At 30.8% G+C, this 24,350-nt stretch overlaps 2 protein-coding genes across 8 annotated transcripts in view; one reads left to right on the top strand and one right to left on the bottom strand.

Moving 5' to 3' along the window:
• Window positions 1-962: 962 nt before the first annotated feature.
• LOC148629469 (R-spondin-2-like) lies at window positions 963-17,830 on the top strand. 2 transcript variants are annotated; one of them, XM_088551694.1, is made up of 5 exons: window positions 963-1,320; window positions 14,154-14,324; window positions 14,800-14,949; window positions 15,373-15,558; window positions 16,467-17,830. In XM_088551694.1, exons 1-5 carry the CDS (start codon window positions 1,245-1,247, stop codon window positions 16,781-16,783), a joined length of 900 nt encoding a protein of 299 aa, XP_088407820.1. In that variant the 5' UTR covers window positions 963-1,244; the 3' UTR covers window positions 16,784-17,830. The 2 variants fall into 2 exon arrangements, with proteins under 2 accessions (XP_088407820.1, XP_088407829.1); XM_088551703.1 differs by lacking the exon at window positions 14,800-14,949.
• LOC148629468 (aminopeptidase O-like) overlaps window positions 17,259-24,350 on the bottom strand; it is a 20,242-nt gene continuing 13,150 nt past the window's right edge. For 3 of the 6 annotated variants that reach the window (XM_088551650.1, XM_088551640.1, XM_088551642.1), the window contains 5 exons: window positions 23,530-23,589; window positions 21,945-22,037; window positions 20,566-20,682; window positions 20,057-20,143; window positions 17,259-19,471 (listed from right to left, as the gene is read on the bottom strand). In XM_088551650.1, coding sequence (XP_088407776.1) covers window positions 19,328-19,471; window positions 20,057-20,143; window positions 20,566-20,682; window positions 21,945-22,037; window positions 23,530-23,589 — 501 coding nt within the window. In that variant the 3' untranslated portion in view covers window positions 17,259-19,327. Of the gene's footprint in view, window positions 19,472-20,056; window positions 20,144-20,565; window positions 20,683-21,939; window positions 22,038-23,529; window positions 23,590-24,350 lie in introns of those variants that run through there. The other 3 variants (XM_088551659.1, XM_088551678.1, XM_088551667.1) reach the window with 3 other exon arrangements.

Genomic DNA, 24,350 nt, shown 5'->3' with positions numbered 1-24,350 from the left:
ATCACTATGAAAAGAGAAATTTTGATGAAATGATGGATGATGGAGATGGAAATTCTACAACGATCGAAGATCTTTCAACCTTAACGTTTTTTTTTTTACTTTATTTTTGGTTAAAAGCTAACTTGTTAGAATTGAAATACCTTTGACATTTCATGAGGATATGTAGCCAGCAATTTAATTTATTTTGGATACGTATACAGACCATTTAACCTATCTTACACTACTTTTTGGAATAAGTTTAGATTGTTTAATAAAAAAAACTCTACAAAATCTTTGTAAATAGATCTATAAGCCCGAGCTGTCTACATCATAGTTGATATTGCATGAAATATTCAATATTAAATTGTAATTACTCGAATTATATGGAGTGTGTAATATTTCCAACTGAACAACATGTTCAATAATGTTATTGAAATACTCTATTAAGAGTTGTATTAAAATCACCGATGCGACTGCTTCAATTGCACGACGGCAATTTAATTTCAATCAACGGAGAATAATTTACACTTTCGTTGCTTTTATTGCCATAAACACAATGATCGGAACGAAGTAACTTACAATACTTATTTAAGTAAAATTTGACTTATAACACAATAAAAAAAACCCCAGAATATATCAGACAGATTCAAACTTTGGTGACATCACTTCTCGATTTAACCGACAGACCACGTATCAACAGCCAATCTACATTTTACATTATATCTCTTTTGAGACAAGTCCATAAATAAAAAGCAAAAGAAATTACAGCGCACAACAAATTCAAATGTTATAACTTTGAACTGATTTTCCAATATATGTAATGTAAACTCAGCACTTTCTCTGGCTTTCCTTCTAGTGTGCTTATAAAGTAATTAGTCAATTTATTTCGTTATCAGTATGAAATGTAGATATGAACAGCAGTAAAAGTGTTATGGCTAGACCTTTTGATACAACACGTATATTTAAAATTTGAAGGCGATTCGAGATCTTCTTCACTAGTCACGAGGTACTCCGAAGGCGGAGCTTGTCTATGATAGTGTCTCCCTTATTAATTCTTTAAACATGGATTAATGAGAAAATAGAAAAATGTAACTAGAATGATATTTCTGTAAATCAAAAGTTAATCAATTAGTTACCATTCCACAGGAATAACTCACAAGATAGTGTACTAAAGAAAATAATTTAAAAAAGCTTCAATTTCATTATATCGAGCACTTGGAATTACGAAAAAGTATCACCATGCGGACGGTTTTAGTGACTATACCATGATTTTGAGGATTTTAATTATTGTAAATCTGATGTTATTTTGTACAGTTTATTCTGAGGAGAGAACAAAAAGAAGTAAGTACAAATAATATCCATATGACTGTTACATTGCTATGATCATTTAATTACCACAGAGAACATCCATTAGAATTGTATAACACAGAAAATTATCTTCAATAGAGTCATCTTTCACTGATGTCGCGTCTTTGCACGTCCAAAAATTGATAATAAAATGATTTATTAAACAGGAAATGTTTTAAAATGTTTTTCTTTTTTGGCAACAGTTCATTATCTTTTCAATTGTTGACGCATGAAGTAATGAAAATGAAAATAAAATGACTTACACTAATAAAAAAGTATTAGACAACATTTATTTTAAGAAAGAAAATGTTGTAATATTGAGGGAAAAATAAGACCAAAGTTATGTACATATTCGCTGTCAGGAGAAAGAATGGAAATTTCTCAACATGTGAAAAATACTGCCTTTTTTTAAATACATTGTGAACAAGACTGCTCAAAATGAAAATCTAATACATATGAACTTTCTTTAGACAAACAGTAATAGGGTTGACATGTTTTCAAAATAATGAGAAGAAAATTAGGTGTCGTCACGGTATCTATTGTGATCCAACAAAACTATTCGGTACAAAATATGTTTAAAAGTAATTATAACTCTGGTATGCAAAATATCAATGACATCATTTTGTTTTATTATATTTTCGACATAACCTGTTTTATCATAAATAACACACAAGCCTTTAATTAGAATCTTGAGAAAATGTCCCCACGTAAGGGGGCGTGCATAACAGATAAAAGAATTCACACATCTAACATCATATCATGCCAGAGTAAAAAATCTTTTTTCTAATTAGAAAAGTGCGATAGGGGTGTAAATAAACACATATAGTTTTTCTCGTAGAAATTTACGATCTACAATAATAGGACTAATATGTGTTATAATACAAACTGTAACTTTGATACATATAATTTACATAGTGAACGACGTTAGACCTCCTCAGTTTTTCTATATCGTTTTCAGTTTCCCATTAGTCCTCTGTTGGGTTCCCATGCATTTGTTTTTCATTAGTAATACTACTTCTTAGTTTTCCAAGGCAGACTACTTATTCATCTTGAATTCCTTAATTGACCAGATTAATGATGTTGGGAATGAAATGGGAATTTTCATTCTTTACTGACGTAATTCTGAATGCGCAATTCTTCAAGGATAGGCGGTTCTAGCATGACAAACAATGGCATATCAAATTGCACGCTTTTGTTGGTTTTGGATAAGAAACCCAAAGAATAAAAAGAACAATAAAAGTGTAAAATTAACTGTTATTAAATCAAATCTGACTTATTTTAAGCCAGAACATTTCTGAGTACATGGACGTGACGCGTGTGTAAACTGTTTCAGCGTAACCAAAGGTTCACTCATCAAATACTTTCGACTGTTTTCATATACACCTATTTTATATGCAATAAAAAATCTCAAACTTTCTGTCAAAAGAATGTGCAATCTTTAGCATCTTTATAAAGTTGACATTCTTTGGAATGTGAATTTTCACAAGTTTTAACAAATAAATTTTAATGAGTAGTATTTTTAGACGTATTTTTTGTACATTTTTTAACAATGACTAACATTGGCATACTTTGAACGAATATACTTATTTAAAGGAAATAATCCCTACCAAAACCCCAGAACAACATTTAAACAGTGTTGTGATTGCAGCTGACACTGGATGACCCTATTATTTATTTTTACATTGTACTTCCAATTTAATTCGTATTATCAGCTATTTACAGATACTGTTAATTTCATTACTGATAAAGCATGGGAATCAAAACTACTGAAATATAAGATGTTAACCAGCGTTTTTTTTAATTCATTTATCAAAGTTTACCTCTCTAGAGAACTATCACTAGGTAAAAAGAGTTCTAACCCACCAATATGTGGATAATAATTGGGTGTATTATTCTGAACAAATTAAAGTTACAATATAAACGTTCACACTATCGTATACAATAATGAGCGGTAAACAATCTATATTTGTTTAAAAACGTTTTGTTTTGTTTTTCTTTTACCAGTGTTCAAATATATCTTTTTACAATGCATTAAAAAGTAATGTGATTTCTTTTTAAAACATAACAGACCATATTAGAACAACACGTGTATCATTCAAATGCAACAATATGATGTTGCTTTGGATAAAAATAAAAATCCATCACCATCTTGTGTTTCTGCTAATGGTGAAACAAAAAAAGTTAAATTTGCAAAAAGGAATTTCATCCATATTTTATTTCGTGGATTAACAACTCTAAAAATTACATAAGGCACACACACACATACACACACACACACACATATATAAAAGAATTGTACCAAGTGAGTAAGAGCATATAACACTCATTGCATCATAGAGGTATTTAATCATAAGATCTGAAACAAAATGCGTTTGAAGTTATTGGAAAGACCCAGTCAAATGTGTCAAAATTATTTACTTTTTCTACTTCTATTCGTCATATAAAACGTTCTCTTCATTTTCTATACTAGCCGTATCTAGACTAAATATTAAGACATGGACATGTAAAAGACTGGGTTTTTTATGCATTTCAAACGTTCCAAATGGCAATTAAGGTTACTAAATATGTAAATACAATATCGACGCATTGTAGCACCAAAATCTCACATATATTTCTTTGTTTATATACACAAAATAGCACAATAGATGATTTGAGTAATTCAATTGAACACAAATGTGAATATATAATGCGAGTTGACACTAACATACAAAAAAAAAAAATACAAACAAAAGCCAAAAACAAAAACAACCCCCCCCAAAAAAAAAGTACCAAAAAATACAAAAATAGAAACAAAAATGCATAAATAAAGAACATTATTCGAATACCTAATTCCATAACCAGTCTTATTGTAATGTACATATATAGCAATATACATTAAAACTTCAATTTACTTTAAATCGTAAAACTCGAAAATATAACCTTTTCTCATATCCTGTTTCTGACAAAAATAACAAGAAGCACTGAAATGATGAAAATTGTTAGTGTAGAAGCACATTCAACTGAAGTGAATAAAAAAAAAAAAAACGCAGCTGTACCCTAAGTGATTGTCAGCTCGATAATATTTTGTGAACCTAAATTGCTGATTTCAATATATCTTCATTCACATGTCATCGTCTAGAGATGTAAAGCATTTTATAATAGTGGTTTTGATATTAAGTGTGTGAAGTAGTCCTAGGTAAATCATTGATGCTAAAGGACACTTTGTTTACTATCAGCTAACATATCGAACATTTACACCCTTAAGACACTGTCTGGTATAAAACCTAAGTACTGCATAATCATTCAAGTATTTCTGTCATGTCAGGCTTTCACACATTACTTGATTTTAGTCCTTTCCTCAGGCAGACACGCAGTTAAATGAACAATATTTTGAATATTTTATTATAGTTTGGCAAAATGTATTGGAGGGAGGTCAATCCGATCATCAACGCTCTGAATACTTCATAAATAAGTAGGTAATCAGTATAAAGACGTAAATACAAATCAGAGTAAAGAAAATTTCATTAAAAAAAAAATAACAAAACAAAAAAACAAAAACAAAACAAAGCAAAACAAAAACAAAAAACAAACGCAAAAATTTTACATAGAGAGAAATAGCTTTAGATAGCTACAAATGTATATCGCATACAACATATTTTTCACTAAAGACATTTCATAAGCATTATGGTGCAAGCCATACAAATTAACGAACACCGTATGCCCCATACGTAATACCCGATTTATGTCTATGTCCAGTTAGGATTTAATGTAAGTAAAGATTTTTAGAATTTTACTACGTAAATGAAAGTATAAAGGGAAGGCATAATTTTGGAAAACAGTTTTCAGGCAACTATCGAGCAAAGGTTTTGTCAAAGTAAAATCAATAGGGATATTTGTTAACTATGTAACACATTTCAGGGTTTAGGAAATAATGCTGATTTCAGATAACCCAAAATTACAGCAGAAACTCACTTTAGAAGCAGACTTTTCATCAGGCTATTTGATAGAGTGATCAAGGGAGCCAAGGTTATAGCGGTAATCAAAAGAATGTAATCCAGGGACAAAGACCAGACATAGAAAACAGACATACACAACAAAGAACATAAAGTAACTGAAATCATACATACAAAGTAACAAAAGCAAATGAGCAATTCGGACTCCACTAAAAACTGGGAGCACGGACCAGGTGCACCGGTAGGGTAAGCGTTCTCTGCTTTTTTAGAAACACTCGCCGAGTTGCTCATAAAAAGTCAAGTCCGGGGTAGACGAAAGAAAAACAATAATACGAATAATGGAGAGTTTTGAAAAAAATAAAACAAAACAAAAAAGAACACAAAGACATCTGTAGGGAGTCAAGAGTAACAGATTAAATGTATTCTTTCAATGGCCTATTCCCGGGTAGGTGTTACTTAGTTTGCCGATATATTCTTGTTTTAATGCTTTTCTGCTTATTACTTTATAACTCTACTCCAGTTTAAGAACTAACGATCATTCTAAGAAGAAATATACTATTAATTTAATGGTTAAAACATACTGGTATATATTTCGTGTATCATAATAATAATAATAAAAATACATCATCACACACTAAAACGAAATTTTAAATAAACAGCAAATATTGATTTACCAACGAAACTAATAAAAAGTAAAAAAAAATGAATTGCAAAACATCTGCTGATTATACCTTAAACACATCTGATAAACGTAATAGAACATTACAATACGTGTCAATCTCCAGGAAATGCATACTTAACTATTCACACCTTATTAATATTCTATTTTTATTTAATAGCCGGCATTACTATTTATAGAATATATTTTAATTTTTTGTCAAGCAACAGATTGTTATTTCCAGTTTCTTCACATTTAAGTCCTCATTAGTTATAATGGATATTTTGACGATGAAGTGAATTTGAAACGAGGAAGTATATCCAAAACCATAATATACAGTTTGACTGATCATTATAGCGGATATATTAAGTTAAACATATAAGACAAAAAGTCTTAATCCCTGTTACCAGCAAGTAAAGAGAGTAGAAAGATATGGAAATTATTTTATTTAAAAATAATTTTACATGGAGTTAATGGGGAAACAATCTAACTGTGGCCAGAAAATATTAGGGTAGGCACAAGTAAAAGGACAGCTAGGGTAACAGATATTCTTGTCCTAACCATAAATTGATAATGCCTCTGGAGATTTTTTACATTAAAATGTGATAGATGGAAAATTTTGACTACTAAAAAGTATTCCGTTTCTCGCATCTTTAAAATCTTTGGAAGGATATTTCAACATTTAGTACTTATACACATTAAACATGAGTTTGATATGAACCCATGTCTGAAAAATATTATGAAATCATATTATTATCTGCAAGTTTACTAATACTCAATTACGACCAGGTACTGGGTCAATAGCGTAAAAAGTACTTCTAGTTAGTTTTAAGTGTCATGCAAGTTCATTATGAGAATTAATGAGTATAATGTCAATTCAATCATATCATAACTATTGTGATGCACACATAAGCGATATGAAAAGTATAGTTTCACTGCACTCTTTAAGTATTGTAAAACTAATTCTATATAGAATGAGAGAGAAAAAGTGATCTTCAATTTCTTTGTGATCCGTCATTCTCATTTGCAAAAGATTTTACAATTCTGTAATAATATAATTATAGTGTTCGTGACAAGGGTAAATTAGACAAAGTAACAGGAGATTTCACAAATTATTGCTTTTCATTTAAATCTATTAGTTGTTAATAAAGATTAAGATGATAATAATTGCGATATAATTGTATAATGCTGTACGAACATTCATATTAAATTTCCAGTCTGAAGTCTGAGAAATGTATACCAACTTGAAAAATAATTTCTTTCTAAAGAACACAATGTATTTTTACTATACCTTTGAAATAGTATGAATTGATATGAGTAATCGATCATGATATTAAGTCATTGACCACCGGCACTGTTTTTCGTTCATCCTAATCGTTATAACCTAAAGAAGAAACTGTCTAGAAGAAATAGACAAGGTGTCGTTTAACAATCTAATGATAATACGTTGCAAATTGTATTCAGTTAACACTAGACATCTTGTTCAACTTTCAACATCTTTTGGAAAACAGGTTGACTTAGGAGTATATTGATTCTTTGATTGACTTATATGTTCCCGACATAACTAATCGATTAAACTGACCATCGATCAATTATCGGTCAAAAACGAATGATAATTGATTGATTAGCTATGTAGTAGATATGTCGGGATATGTTGTATGTATGTAGTGTTTATTATTAAATATAAAATTACATCTAACAACTTTATGTCATAATAATGCAAATGATAAAAGAACAGATAAAATACAAAAATTCCAATCTTCTAATAGCAATTTTCGATATACTGTTCACGTGTTTCATAAAGTAACCTCTCATCAGCAGCATTAGAACACAATATATATGAAGATCTCAATCCAAAAAACATTGTATACAAGAAGTACTCAAAACCAAAATTTTCGAAATAAGAAGTCAAACCCAACACCGAGAGGTTCTACCATGTGCAATATAAGGAATGAAGCGTCAGTGTTTCAGGTATAGCTATAATCTGCAATTAATTTGAATTTATATTGAGCTGAAATACGCCACATCAGGAAGAAAATGATTTGTTAGACATTGTAAGATAATTAAAATCTATTGTTTAGGATGTATCTCAATGAATTCTTTATAAATTCAAGTTCATATTTTAGTTGTTTGCTTAAAGTTTTAAAGCAGGATCTTCAGCATTTTAAAAAAAGATTTTAATCGAGTTGTTCGAATTTTTTGTTGTATTTTTGCATATACTGCAAACTCGAGAAATTCATAGTTTTGTCGTTAGTAAAATATTAGGCGTTCACGACCAAATTATTGGAAGTTTTTTTCACTATAAATCGAATTAGTAACCTTCAATATTTGTTTTATTAAAAAATGTGGACAACAACTTGGGGAAAAAACAAAACAACAAACAAACATACAAAACAAAAATACAAAAACAAACAAACAAACAAACAAAAACAAAGAAATAAAAAAAAAACAACGTAGTAGCACTATTATACACAATTGTATAAATACTATATTTAATAGTCGTAACTTATTTGTTTTTACTTTTTCTTCAAGGGACAAAACTCTGACGATTATCTTGCATTTGGTCCTTTTCGCTTATTTCAAAATGTATGGATCTATACAAAAGCAAGAACATCAAACTAGAACTACTTGTATAATACTGGGTTACTCATTTGTTTATCTTTATAGTTATTTAAATATCAGCGTTTTCAGATAATGACAAGAACAATACCTAGCCTATATTAAAATATGCAAATATGTAAAACTACCTAAAAGTTATGCTTGCAACAAACATGTATACTACAATACATTTAGAACAAGCACTTGAGCTCTAAATATAACATAATGAGGTTCATATGAGTACCCTTGTAGGATGTAAACTTCTGTGAAAGATTAGAAAGGGTAATAAAGGGAACCAAGATTCTAGCGGAAATCAAAAGAATGTAATCTAGGGACAAATACCAGACAAGGAAAACAGACATACACACAAAGAGAACATAAAATAACCAAAATCATACATACAAAATAATAAAAGTAAATAAGCAAAAAAAAGTAAAAAAGTAAAAAAGTCCATTAAAATCTGGGAGTATGGAAGAGGTGCACCGGTAGGGTGCAACACAATTAGACAAAACAATGAATGAAACTGCCACAGACAGGAAATATGCCCGGGCTTTTTCGTGAAAGTTCAGAAGTAAAATCAGACTCAGTTTCAGGGAAATTATTACAATATCAACCCATTACCTTCACTTATCAAACTATGTATATATGATATACATTTTTGTAGGTGAATTCGGTTTGATTAACAGTTATCAACAAAACAACATTATTGTAGCAAACGCAACATTGTAAAGCAATATATTGATCGCTTCAAATGAAACGAGATTCGGTATAAATTATTTCTATCAAAAGATATAATGTTTTGCAATTTATGCAACATTTAAACGGAATCATTTATAACATTTTATTAGAAGTCTTGCAATAAATAAATTATGTATTAATTAACTAAATATGTCGTAAATGAAAGAATTTACATATCAGCAAAATTTGTTTCATTAAAGTAACTTTGATATGTACTGTTCATTGTTTCTTTTTCAACATAAGTAAAACTTATAATTTGTGGTAAAGATACTCGTTCAAAAAGAAATTACATCATTTCAGATCAAAGGAAAATACGAGATGCATGTAAGCACCTTGCAGCTGACATAATATTCTTCGCTTGGGGGTTAAAGCATAGGTCACTTCAAATACGTCAAAAATCTTCTTTCATAGATCTAATAGGCATCGATACTTGAAATTATTATCAATGAGCCATCAAATAAAAGGATAATTGCAGATACTGATGGTTCTACTAACCGACTCGGTTTCAAATTAAACTTATCTATAGGTTCATGATCAAAGACGAAAAAATCGAGGCTTCAGATGGAAACTTCAGGGAAACTACAATAAGAAGCATTCGATTTTACAAACAATCAATAAAATGGTTCACAGGGCAGAACTTAATATGACCGAAGAGAGATCGGAACCTGAACAACTGGGACACACCATTTGAACTTTTTACAAATTTTAATTTTGATTACGATTCGACATTTGACACAGGATAAGAAGTTGACAAGGATCTAAGTGGTCCTTTTCCTGCTCCTTATTTATAAATGATTCCAGCCGGAAAACCCCAAATTTATCCCAGTGTTCCTTATATGGTATGGTACCTTTTAGTAAAATTTAAAAGTGATTCATTCACTTTACTAAAGTTATTTTTCGGAAACCAGAAAAATGCTTCTTTCTGGAACCAGTGTACCCCCGAATGCGTATAGCAGTTCAAGTATCATCCCTGAAATTAATCCATGTTTTCTTTAGATATCTGACACCCTGTGGTACATTTTCAAAAATATTCATTTACTTCAAGTCAAGTTATTGTTCAGATATCAGGAAAATTTATGGACCGTTTTTGGTCTCTTATTCCTTAATGGTTGTTTTAAACCCCAAAATCAATCACTGTCTGACCTTTGTGGTAAAGAATATTGTGGAACAATATCATAGATATTCTTGTGATTTTACTGGAGTTATTTAGATGAGTTCTATGAAGTGCTTGTTTTAGGTCCATGTTTGGCCCTTCCAAATCAATGTAAACCTCCCTTTTGTGGTTTGAAACCTTATAAAATTTTAAACTAATATTCACGCTAATGCACGAATAACAAATGTTTACAGACAACGACGACGACAACAAGGACGACAAAAGCGACGAAATACTATTATATGGTCGCAAGTTAATGCAGTCGTATAAAAACCACCCGCCACTATTGTTTAACAATGTCATGCTTGACACTGTATTCCTAGATTATTCTTTTAAAAAGGCATTTAATTAATTCAGCAATTAAAACATTTAGCGCAACCCGATTTAAAAAAAAATGCTATTGTATGCAATTTGATATAAACATATAGATTTAATTAACTTTTAGGAATGTTACCTCCCAGTTTCAATGTATCTATTTAGTTCTGATTTACAAACAAATCTTTCAAAGCCTAGTCATCATTATCATTCTCTGACAATAATTCTATCATTCTTCTGGTAATTTAAGGATTAAAGGTTCGTGTTCAAATAAAAATGTTCTTGAAAGTAGATAATAAATATGTTTAACAAACTGTTGAAGTTTCAGGCTTTGTAGGTAGAAACGCCTCATTAACAGAACGATTTGCAGAAAAGAATAAACAAATGTGTATATACATAGGAACATTAAAGAGAATCATTAACAAACCATTAATACCAGACACACATGGTTTAGAAATCTGCCAAATCCGCCATAAGCGTTTATTGGGCGGGCAAAGCATTCTACGTGTCAAATAACATAAAATATGCATATTTCTTATGTGATTATACCACAATTGTGTCAAAGAGCTTCAACAGCCGACCGCCGGTACTGAAAATTTCGCAACAAAAACCACCTTACCGTGTATTACCAACTAATATGTAGACATTGTGTTCCCAAGCAATATAGTAGTATAAAGGTTCTACATGATTGTCTGGTTAGTATTGCCCACCCGGGACTACCCAAAGCTCATTACAAGAACGACTTCAATGGACCAAATTTAAAGCGAATGATAAGAATTAGTGCACATTCCTCTACTTGATTCTGGTATTGAAACAAAATGTAACACTACAGAAATGTAAACTGCATATGGACACGATGCAGTGCATACGACAAGCTGGAACCGTACGTGTCAAAAAGTGCATGATTCTTATAGTGCAAGTGCGTTATTTCTATTATTAAAATGTTTGAAAAAGTCAATACACTTCTGATGAAGCGCAAAATCACATTTAACTGTTCACTGGATTCTTTAAGGGAAAAATCACACATGAAAAAAAAATATAAAAAATATATAAAAAAAAACAAAAACAAAAAAAAACAAAAAAAACAAAACAAGAAGTAAAAATAAAATAAAACAACAAAACAAATATCATATATATATATATGATATATTATATGATATATCATATATATAACAAACTTATATATATAATATATATATTATATATATATATATATATATATATAAGTTTGTTATGAAGAGACAAGTTTTACAAATACTTCAAATGGGCTATTAATTTGCATCAAGGTGTAAACAATAATATAAAATAAATCAATGCCAGGTATCAAACAAAAGTAAATTGATCCGTGAAAATGAAAAAGAAAATGAAAATCATTCCATTATGCATCGACAGATGTCACTTTTAAAGGAAACATTGGATGCCAACAAACGTAGGTATACTAGCAGAAAAACGAAAGAAAAGTGCAAAGATAAAATATGGCTGATAAAAGTATGTTTGTAATACTGATACATTATGATTACACTATTTCAAGTGTTTCTTCTCTTCTAAAGCAGGAAGCAGAGACACTCAAAGTGGAAAAATAAATGAATTTTAACAGTGATAAAAACCAACTGATATTATCTACATTTACAAAGGAAGATAAAAATAAAATAAAAAAACCCACAAAATGAAGATAGGCGAAAAAGAAGATTTCTTCATTCTTTGACATGTTCAAGAGAAGTGCAAAAACGTGGATAATGATGTCTCTTTGAAGTGTGCCTAGTCTGTTTGTTTTCTAACTTTAGAAGTGTAATGAGTGCTTAGATTTTTCTCGCCACGATCCGTGTCATTACCCCTACTTCGAGCCGCACAAAGAAGAAGATATCTTAATTGACGAAATAATTTTATCATCTGTCGTTTAACTAAGCTTTTCAACACTGATCGATCAAAATAGCAAGTTATTAACCTACGCTCAGAGCAGATTGCTTAATTTCAATTGGACTTAAGTATGAAATGAGCAGTTTGAAGCGGATGACAGTGGATGTGAAGTATTCATATAGAAATTCGTGTAAATTCTACAGCAATGAGTACATGCAAAAGCAAAACAAAAATAATAAATAAATGGTTATATGATAAAATTACGTAAGCAAATTGACAATCCTAAAATTGGTTTAAAACCACTGCTCAAATTAACAATAAATATCTGTTGAACTTGTAGCACCTATTTAGTGCTTCAAGTTAACAAGAGTTGAAAATCCTGATTTGTCAAAAAATGTGTCATTGATTCCTAAGATAGTGTCAAGTATATAGTATATTTGCTACTTTTTGTTTTGTTTGTGTTGTTTTCCTCAATTACATATTTACTTTTCTTTATAGTTGTATTTGACAGTTCAAAATATCAGAACGGTTTGAAGGTTTTACAGATGTAATACATATAAGCTTACCTTTCTGGTAAAATTGTTATTGGGTGTTAAACTCTTTTTTTTATATTGATGCTATCCAGAACATTTCGCAACTTTTTTGATAAGAATTCTTGGAAATTTAAAATGAGTTAAATGGCTTATGTTTACTTACATACACCAAAAGCCGACAATCACAAAGATTTTTTTAGCATTTTCATATTAAAAATATTTCAAATCACAAAATATTGTACGGTTGATATTTTGTATTTACATGAAGTACAATTTTGAAATCGTAATTTATAAAGGCAAATATTAATTTTATTTTTAATGAATAATTATAGAAACCATGTAAATGAACTGGCAATTGATTTAAGAAATTACTAGAACTCTTTTCTGGTTCTATTAATACCTAGTCTGGCAAATATCACCTTGAATCTATAAGCTGATGACATGCGTTCTAATTGACATAATATGTGTGGTAATATTTGCTTTAATAAGCTTTACAGCAGTTTGCTTCTATAAATGATACAAACAACTTATTTTGTGGTTTGTAAAAACTCACCCAAATTGCATTAAAAATTATCAAACGTTTTGGTTTACTGTCGTTCATTTTTCATATTATTGCAGGAATAAGTTTCAACGAAGAATAATAGATTGTGCATTTTGCAATTGCATCTAAAACACCGTTGGTGTTGTTCTAAGTACGATCCAAATTTGCATATTTAACATTAAATGTAGTCACTTATGTGATGATGGTAGTTCTTTTTTCAACTATGTCTTATTGTCCACTCTATATTCTTGAAACTATTAAATACATTGTAAGTACATTTCTTTTCATTTTGTAATATGTAATAGGGAACAGAACTGTTAAACGGGTAAAAGTGTCCTAACTACATGATGTCAGGAAAACCCAAGGATAGAATGTTAAATTGAGGAAGGTCGGGAAGCACGGCGCAAAAAAAAAAAATTGGTTAAAATGAAAGTTCAAGTAATCAATATCGCATGTCATGTACAAGATGTATTTGCTAATTCTATTTTTTTTTAAATCTCAGGTTGTAGCAGTGGTTGTCTCCGATGTTCAGAGGTAAACGGATGTTACAAATGTAGACCAAGATTATATTTATATCTGTCTCGGACAGGAATAAGACAGACTGGATACTGTATTCACAGCTGTCCACACGGTTACTTTGGTGTTCGACACGAGGAATACAGCATATGTAATAGTGAGTCTATTGAAGTAGGCGAAAACCGGGTGCTGTCAAGTTTGAAATTATTGCTGTGTTTTATCATTGCAATAATACGTCGCGCATTTAACATGCACATTAACATGGGATTTTTTTTTCCAAAATCGCATTTAGTTCTACAAAATGAATGCATCATCAATACTACAAAATAAAAAAAATCCCAATTTTATATTTATCAAAATAAGCTAGAAATCTTCTTTGTTCTCTTTTATGAAATAGCATGAAGTGAATAAATGTATTTATTGTGATAATCATAACAATGCCACCCCTCGTGGTCTCCATATTAGTCTGAAATGGCAAGAGTTATTTTCTGGTACATGTACAAGTATTTAACGTTGTGTCTGTCTTTAAGCGTGTAAGCATGATCGGTTGATTTGTTTATAATTCTTCCTTGTATGACGCTTATTGCACGCTAATGTGGCTAGGTATTTTCTTCACTCACTCGACATTTCAGAATGCCAGATAGATCATTGTGATGCATGCTTTAGCAATAGTTATTGTACACAGTGTCAGCAGCCTTACATATCCTACCGAGGGAGATGTATAGAAAACTGTCCTGAAGGCCTCTTCTACGCTAATTATTCTAAAGACTGCAGAATGTTGGGTATAATATTACTCTCATAAAATAATTACTTTTCATACACTCCTTTGATAAATTAAATATCAGCAGTATTTACCTTGCTTCCATTTGCATTATGCACTTAGAAAGAGGGTAGCTTGATTGAGTAGAACACTTGGTAAATTGTTGATAGTATACATGTATTATCAAGTGGATTTATAAAATATTTAAACAGCATGCATCTCATGTTAAACCCGTTTGTAGCAAGGTTTTTAATAATAATTGATGATACAGTAGAAAAGTGCATGCATTTTAGTATCCGCATATGTATATGACAAAACTTCAATTTTGATGCTTGTAAGGATTATGTCCATATTTAAATCTTGTCCCACTTTACTCTTCCGCACTAAAATACCATACTCCGTTAATGAGCATATCCTTAAGATGTTTTACAATTCGGTTTTACAGTGGACTGCATGGCTGGACCATGGTCATCTTGGACTCCATGTGCTAGGAATGGCCAAACGTGTGGCTACAAGTACGGTATCACGACAAGATCCCGCCAGATTCTAGAGCACCCATCACCAAACGGAGCCACTTGTCCCTCATTGGTAGAGAACAGATGTTGTCGAATGGAAATGAGACACTGCGCAGGTACATCTTAATGTTTTTCATAATCGAAGATGTTTCGTCGGTAGAATTACTGCAAATGCCGAATGAGTAAGGGCAAATATACTTCAAACTGTAATGATGACACTCCCTGGATTACAGGGTTTGGCTTGGATTTTGAGTTTTTGTTTTCATTTTCATGATTCTATGAATGGATTATTTTTCGGGGGAGATCTTTATTCTTTGCAAGCCGATCACGTATTGTAATGATAAGTAACATGAACAATGCATAATTCAGAAACTAAACGTATTCATATTGCACTTAGACAAAAAATGTACAGTGAACACCAAGGACGCTCTTGCTTACAATCCTACAGCTTCGCTTATCAAGTATGTCTTTCCTACATTTTGGTAAATGATCAAGACAAACATCTGATTTAAAAATATTAAAAAAAAAAAAAAAAAAACAGGCACTTTCAAGTGAATAATCAAATTTTAAGCGTACATTTCTTTGTTCCTATTCAAATCAGGATTGCAGTTTTTAACATATAATCTGAGTATGGTTTTTTTTCAAAGCCATGCTCTACTAATAAATGGTGTATGGAAGCTATTTTTTTTCATTTGTAATATTCTCTTTGGCTTTAACTGAAAGACTTCAGAGTATGAAAGACAACTTGAGTATTAACATTAAATATTGTCTAATCAGCACGTGTTTTCTGCTTTAGCATGTTTAGCTTAGTGATCTTAGAAATGTATGTTTTAATCCGCGGTAATGATGCAAATGTTTTATATCTTATTTGAAATCAGAAAATTTTCTCAGAGACCATAACTTAAAGGTGGTATTTTACATAATTTTGACGGAAAAATCGGTTGAAATTTCGCAAAATTGCAAATACCTTTAAAACTAGATATATTAAGAAATCTTAAAGACAATATTTAATGTGTTCTTGCAGATTTGCTCCACAATCAGTCTGAGTTCACTAAGTGGAAATCCCTCTCAAAACACGACAGAAAGTTAATTCGTCGCCTTTATAGGCGTCGAAAGAGAAGAAAACACAAAAAGAAACGGAAGAAAAAGAAGAAAAACGAAACAAGAAAACAAAATAAGCGAAAGAAAGACAAAAAGAACGCAAAAAAGAGACATAAAAAGAAAAATAGATTAAAAAGTAACAGGAAAAGACGACTGAGGCGGCGTAAAGAGGCATGGAAGATATTCTGTGGAAATGGTATTGTGTTTAACGATCTAAATTCAATTCCATTGCTGGACTAGTCCTATTCGGCTTCAATGAATTGATTTATCTATCAACTGCTAATAACTAAATCATGTTTGCACCTAATGTGCTCATAAACACGATATTGGCGGGGTTGTAAAATATTGTCAGGAATATAACTATTTAATTTATTTTTGACAGAGTATTTTTCCATCACAATGGATGTAAACATTGCTGGGGAAGGACAGTGTGTCAATGACAACGGCTAATGTCAACTATTATACCAATGTACATCATTCTATAGTTATATGCGTGTTCACGAACATTGCTATTAAATAGTAACTGAATAAGAATAGGCCAACAACATTTTTTTGTCTTTTTACTTCTTTCAAAAAAAAAAGATATCACTGATTTTTCATGTACATTTATGTGCAACAACATTATATGTTTCCAACTGAATGATTATTGTTATGTTAAGTAGCACTCCTGCTAAGAATCATGCAAAATGTGATTCATGGGTAAAAAGCCTAAATATTTTAATTTTTGATATTTTGTTTGAATTGCCATAGTAAACAGTAATTAACATTCAGTTTTTCATATAACCGGTGTTCATAAGAGATAAAAATTATATAGAATGCACTGTAAATTTCAAAATAAAGGGAGATAACTCTGTAAATGACACTCAAATACAATAGAATCTTCTGGATTTTCAATGTTGATTATCTCCTAAGAGCAGGCAAATTTGAATGAATAATTACATATTTCATGGTATAGACCCATAAAACAACTTAATTACAAAAATAAAAATATGTAGCCTTTTTTTGGGTGTATCACATTTTTCAGATTTTGCATGATTCTTACAAAGACAGCTACTTAAATGCTCATTGTTGATTTACTTGTTATGCCTAACTACATGTATACCTAGAACAAATTTGACAGATTTTTTTTAGTATCTCCTTGTTTACTCATACTGACATGGAATAACAATTGGGAAATAATTTTGTTATATCTTCATATTGTTTATGCCACATATTTTTCAAAGTTGCTTAATATGTTATTGACTTGTTCAGTGAATAAAATTTAACAATTAAACTGTCGAAATATGACACGTTTTCATTAACACAAGGTAGAAAAAAAGTCCATGACAAATTAACTTTATCTTTGTGATTAAGATACACCATCTTGTTTAATGCAGATTTTTTCTCTCTTATTGAAATTAGCAATATTAAGTGATTGATACTTTTGTATTTATTTACTAACAAAAAAATCCATTCCCTCCCCCTCCCCTGCATGAGGATAGTTTCATTTTTATTAGACATGACAAGATTTTCTCATTATATTTTAACTTATTGGGTATTCTATTTTTTTCCAGTTTGTTGCAGTCTCGCTTTCTTTACATTTTTTTTTATTTGACATAATATAATGTACAGAAATGCAAACTAAGAGAATGATTTCCCACAGTGTCATTTTGAAAGGGAGAATGAATTATATAAAAAAAGAACATTTTACATAAAAGAATCAGATTTGTATTCAGCAGCTTATTAGGCACCCCTGGAACAAAACACCTTAGGAACATCATTGTACTGCTAAGCATAAATAAATTCACTGATAGTTATTTTTAGATCAAAGCCAAGATCACAGAACATTCAAATGATTGTAGATAGCAGGATAATCCATATTGTACAAAGAAAATACCCATATAAGCCTTATTAGATGTCAGTTTGATACCACTTAGCATGGAATACCCTTTGATCATATTTCTGCCAAATACATAACACCATCTCATGAAATGTCATAGAGAAATAGCAATGTTAAAGTTATACACACCAGTATAACAATAACAATGCTGGACACAACCTTACATTATACACACACACACACAATCCACATAATACACACACATTCAACAAAATTTACAATTAGAATTTTGACATTTTTTATTACTAGAAGAGTTTGCACATTACTTTGTATTTCTGCTTCATGATAATGCTGACAATTATGAATTTCAGGAGGGTTTGGTAGAACAATAAAAAAACTATCATCTATCAATAATATATTCAATTAACTAATAGCAAAAAAAAAACAATTTTATGACAAACAAATAATATAGTATCAAGTGTTATACAAACTTGTCAGATCTAACTTAGTTCATTCTTCAGACATTTCTGGAAAAAGCTTTATGTTATCGATAAATGTTATTGATAACATACATCAAACAGGTCATTTCTTTTTCAAAGAACTTTGCCTCTAAAGTTATCAATAAACACACACAACTTGTGACCATATTGTTCAACTGTTCAGGTATCATCTGTTGTTATAAATGTCTTGTATTTTACAAAATCACAGAGCTTCATTAAATAACGTCTTTAGAAAAGTGTAAAACTTTTATGCATTATCTGTCTGCCTAACAGGTTAATGCATGAATGTAATGTTAGGGTCTACTCTATTAACAAATACTTTTATTCATCAAAATAAGAAAAAAATTTCAGCTTTCTTTATAAATAAGAGCATCTCAAATAAATAGCATGGTATGGAGTCAGCAGCTATGTCACATCAGCAAAAAAATCTTATTTCAAGAAAATCATTGACCTACTGCTATTGACTCATCCATATAACATAGCTTTGACAGTAGAATAAGGATCAGGTTCCATGTCATCTTTAAGGGCCCTGAAACATTGTTCAGCTATAGACTTCTGTTTCTTACATCCAGATAAAACCATCTCTCCATACAAGTATACACCCATTGCCTAGATATATAGAATTATTTACTTCACATACATAAAACTGCTTTTGAAATAGAGTACTATTCTATTACACATTATAGTCATTAGTATCACATCACTAGGAATAATAATTCAGTTAATGAATAATATAAAGTTGTATAGTTACAAGGTAACTCTGATAATATATAACTTAAATTAAATGTATAAATCATACATCGGGAAGTTGATTCCCTGATGATGGGATCTTTCCATTATCTAGGACTGTCAGTCAGATGAAAGCTTTTAGCCATTAACTTTTAAATAACGATTCAGTCTGACTGGATATTTGCCCTTCTTTTTAAGTGTATATTTTAACATGAAAATATTAGTTATTTTACTTATCACACACTTAACACTTTATAGAAGAGTTGACAGTTAAATGCTAACTAAGCTTGGTGTATATGTGTTTTGCTTCTCTACAGAATATTGGATTTGGGGCACTTTACCAACAATTTGTCCCTTAATCATTAGAAAGAATTCTACAGAGTTCTACAGAGTGACCCCACAACCCAACCCACAAAAATAAAAGTCTACATTTGCTAAATAGTATGTGATGTACACAGAACATACCTGATGATTGAGTAAAAATACCATTAGGTCATTATAAAATGACATGGCTTTGTGCTTCACAACCAATTCACACCACCTATGCTGTATCTAAAATTAATATCAGCTAGCTTACTTTCTTCATAGAAGTTAAAATACATAGTAAACATCACATTTTCTTTGTTGTATATGCATACATACTACTTGAATAGTCTATCTAACACATACAAATTATCTGTAATATGTAATGGCCTTCCCAGTGTTCTCACAAAGGTGACATAACAGTCATTTTTGTGCAATGGTTTAAAGGTCTTTTTGATGTAAAAAATCCTACTTTCTCGCTATTTAAATCAATATTATTCAGAGACCATAATTGATGCTAGTAATCTAGCATGGTTTAGGTAAAGAGTTATATTGACAAATCAAAGAATCAGAATAATCCAGTTTGGCTTAGAAGGCAGAAAATTCAGCTTCCATTAAGATTACGCTGAATTATCATTAAAATCCTTACAAACAAAATCAATGTGACTTACATCTGCATTCTCTGACGTCATGCTATATCTACTGTGAACCTGGGAAAGTAATGATTCTAGTATTTTATCATCCTCAAGTAACATTTCCAAAAATAGCACAAGCTGTATAGGTGATAACTGCAATACACAGAAACGAAGTAAAATGTAAACAAATATTTACTAGTAACAAAAATAAAATACAAACTAAATAATCATAAAGAACTTTTCTGCAGTTTAAGCTAAATTTGACTTTTTGTATTATTATCACAATTACTAAAGTATTCATAAATATTTGATAACAATAAATTTTGTTGTAGAAAATTTCATATTCTAAATTTTATAAAAAATAATGGTAGTTGTAATTCACAATGTGACTTCTTGACATAAGATCAAGCAGCCAAAAGAACATTATAATGTGAACACAGATTTAATAAATTTGCAATAGTTATTACAGTCGAACCTCAATGTGTCGAACTCGGATTAGTCAAAATCTCAGATAACTTGAACTAATTTCAAAGTCCCAGCAAAACTGCCGTTACTCCTATACAATTTTACCTGGGATGACTCGAACTCGGATGAATCGAAACCTCGGATAACTCGAGGTAATCAATCAGTCCCCTCAATAGGACTATGAAATTAATTAACCCTGATGTCTTGACGTCAACTAATTAGTCGGAAAACTGATTGTTTTATTCCAAATCATGATTGAAGTGTGTTTTAACAACAATTAGCATGGATTTTAAAATTAATTTGTTGACACTCCTTATGGCTTGATTTGTGTATTTAATTAATTTAACATTGCCTGTGTAGTGAAAAGAAACAAATTTGATTAATAACACGTCGTACTTTACACTTTCACTGATATTGTATCTTTTGATAAAAGATTTTAAAAAACACTGATGAATTGTAATGGTATCTGGCTATTTAATGAAACATCAAACAGACAATAATAAGTGCATTTTAACGACATCATTCGTTTTGTTAGTGAATTTGAAATTTTATCTTAATAATGCAAAGCACCATGTTTGACGATACTCCTGATTATGAGTCAAGCAAAGCAGCATGTTATGAACTAATACATTTTTGATGTGTAAAAAATAAAAACGAAATTTCACTAAAACACTTGGTGCCGTTCAGTATTTCAACCATGATCTACAATATACAAAAAAACAAATATCTTCCGACATCAGGAAGTACCTTTTAAATTAAATACATGTACATGTACAAGCACAAGAAATGATGTAAATGCAGAAACAATCATTGACTATACTACTAGTATTTCTGGTTTATCCTCGACCTTGGATTACTCGAACCTCGGATAACTTGAACATTTTTGCATGGTCCCCTCGACTTCGACTTAACGAGGTTGGAATGTATGTTCAAAACAAAGATGTACATACATCATCTAATACCAGTTTGGTAGGCTGGGTTGATGGAGTTTTCTTTCTTTTCCTACAACCTTCGATTGGGTAGGCCATTCTCATCTTTGAGACCTATACACAAAAATATTTAATGGTTTGAAAATTTTTAAAATTATACAGTTCAACTTACATTTACTTATTTGTTCTTTTTTTTTTTTTAATATTAAACAGTAACTGTTTGAAATGTAAAGGATTAGCTTAATAAACACATATTTTTTTCAGAAATGTTTTTCCACAAAGCAAGTACTGAAACAGTGGTCTTCAAATAAAAGTGGTTCTCAAACCTTAACTGACAGACAAAAAAAGAAAAGAAAAGTTCAATTCTATTATTAAGCTTAATAATCTTTTATAAAGCATCCACATTGGAGAAGCACAATAGCCTGAAATTCCACTATTAGGAGGTGTCAACATTGGAGTAGCACAACAGCCTAGAACTCCACTATAAGGAGGTGTCAACATTGGAGAAGCACAATAGCCTAAAAATCCACTATTAGAAGGCATCAACATTGGAGTAGCACAATAGCCTAGAACTCCTCTATTAGAGGACATCAACACTGGAGAAGCACAATAGCCTAAAACTCCTCTATTAGAGGGCATCAACATTGGAGAGGCACAATAGCCTAAAACTCCACTATAAGGAGGTGTCAACATTGGAGTAGCACAACTGCCTAGAACTCCACTATAAGGAGGTGTCAACATTGGAGAAGCACAATAGTCTAAAACTCCACTATTAGAAAGCATCAACACTGGAGAAGCACAATAGGCTAGAACTCCACTATTAGGGGGTGTCAACACTGGAGAAGCACAATAGCCTTAAACTCCACTTTTAGGAGGTGTCAACATAGAAACACTATGAGCCACAACAGATAATTTATTAACAATAACAACATACTTATATATATGGTTAAAATGTGTCTAATGAATCTTTAACACAATTAAGAAAAGATGACTGATTATAATCTCAGAGTAATCTACATGATAAGAAATCTTTTTTACTGGTTAAAATTTTGTGAAATAAAATCTTCTTCTTCAATAGTACAATCTGAGAGATATATTTTTTTTATAGAGACACAACAAGAATTATCGCTTAAAATGAAGTTGTATGGGTTTAGTCATCAGATCATGCTGCCAGACATAACTAATCATCCAAGAATGTTTTGTTAATAGACAATTACAGTGTATTGACTTGAAATAAAAACAATATACAGATGAGGCCTAGAATCAGGGTGAAACTTGAGGTAGTGCCAAGCTTTTTTTCCTGCCAAATTAGTACCTGTATATTGTTTTTATTTCTAGTCAATGTACTGCTATTGTCTTATTACTGAAATCCTAACCATTTTTTAGATTACGGTAAGTTTAATTTTAATACGACATGTTAATTACATTTCTTCCCCACTAGTGGCCCCTGTCAGTAATGCTATGATAAACAAATAGTTCATGCAAGGGTACAAAAGCAGGCAGAGCCAGTGATATATACTGTAAATGACAATACCTCATAAATAAATATACTGTCAATGCATTTTGGTTGCTCAAATAGAACATTTGCAATAAAAATCTTATTTACCTGTTTCTCTACATTAATATACTGGGTGTTCTCCCTGGAGATATCAAAGTTCTTCAAAACCTTTAAAAAATGTACATAAAGGATTATTAAACCTCTTAAAATATGTAATGCCATGTGAAGCACGATGTTCACAAACTCATGGCTTTCACAAAGCTTGCATATTGTTCACATGTTCCAAGCTGAAAAGTCATATGTAACAAGCTTCTGACTCACATGTTATAAGCACATTTTTAAGATACAAGCTTAACATGATAAAAACTCATTATTCACATAATATTCACTTATCATTCACATGAAACACTCACTTACATAATACAAACCAAGATACAAGCTGATACAAGATTATACAAGATAATGATTTGTATGTTTTATAATATATAACTTTTTTGTCTGATTTTAAAAAAAATCTTTGTATGAATGTCCAAGGCATGAATGAGAAGTGCATTTAACTCCTATAAGTCACAGATATTTGTGTTTTGTATTTACATCCTTACACAGCATTACTGGTCTTATATTAGTTTTGAATCATCCACAGAGTGAGTGTTTAGTGCTGTTAGTACAAGTTTCATTAACACAAATCTTTTGACATCTGCTTTTACACTGGCCATAATGCCACAGAACTAATATGTTATACAGGTCTGAAAGTGGCTTATTTCTTTTTCAGACGTGAAAGTGACTTTTATTGAAAAAATCTGAAGATCTGACCATGGGTTTGCAGGCAGCCTTAAGCCCCCAAGCAGGGTCCAAGTGTGCAGCCCTGGTGGGGGCCCAGGAAACAAAGCTCCGGGAAGATTTCAGAGATTTCAGGTTTTTTTAACCAT

The sequence above is a fragment of the Perna viridis genome, chromosome 1 (genome assembly GCF_037379345.1).
Source record: "Perna viridis isolate PV_CMFRI_1.1 ecotype Kerala chromosome 1, ASM3737934v1, whole genome shotgun sequence".
Taxonomy (NCBI): domain Eukaryota; kingdom Metazoa; phylum Mollusca; class Bivalvia; order Mytilida; family Mytilidae; genus Perna; species Perna viridis.
This window is presented reverse-complemented; position numbering and strand designations above follow the sequence as displayed.

Excerpts from the sequence above, each read along its gene's own strand:
- LOC148629469 (XM_088551694.1), top strand. The coding sequence starts at position 1,245 with ATGATTTTGAGGATTTTAATTATTGTAAATCTGATGTTATTTTGTACA. Across the intron at positions 1,321-14,153 it reads TGAGGAGAGAACAAAAAGAA|GTTGTAGCAGTGGTTGTCTC; the intron begins GTAAGTACAAAT and ends TTTAAATCTCAG. Across the intron at positions 15,559-16,466 it reads GGAAATGAGACACTGCGCAG|ATTTGCTCCACAATCAGTCT; the intron begins GTACATCTTAAT and ends GTGTTCTTGCAG.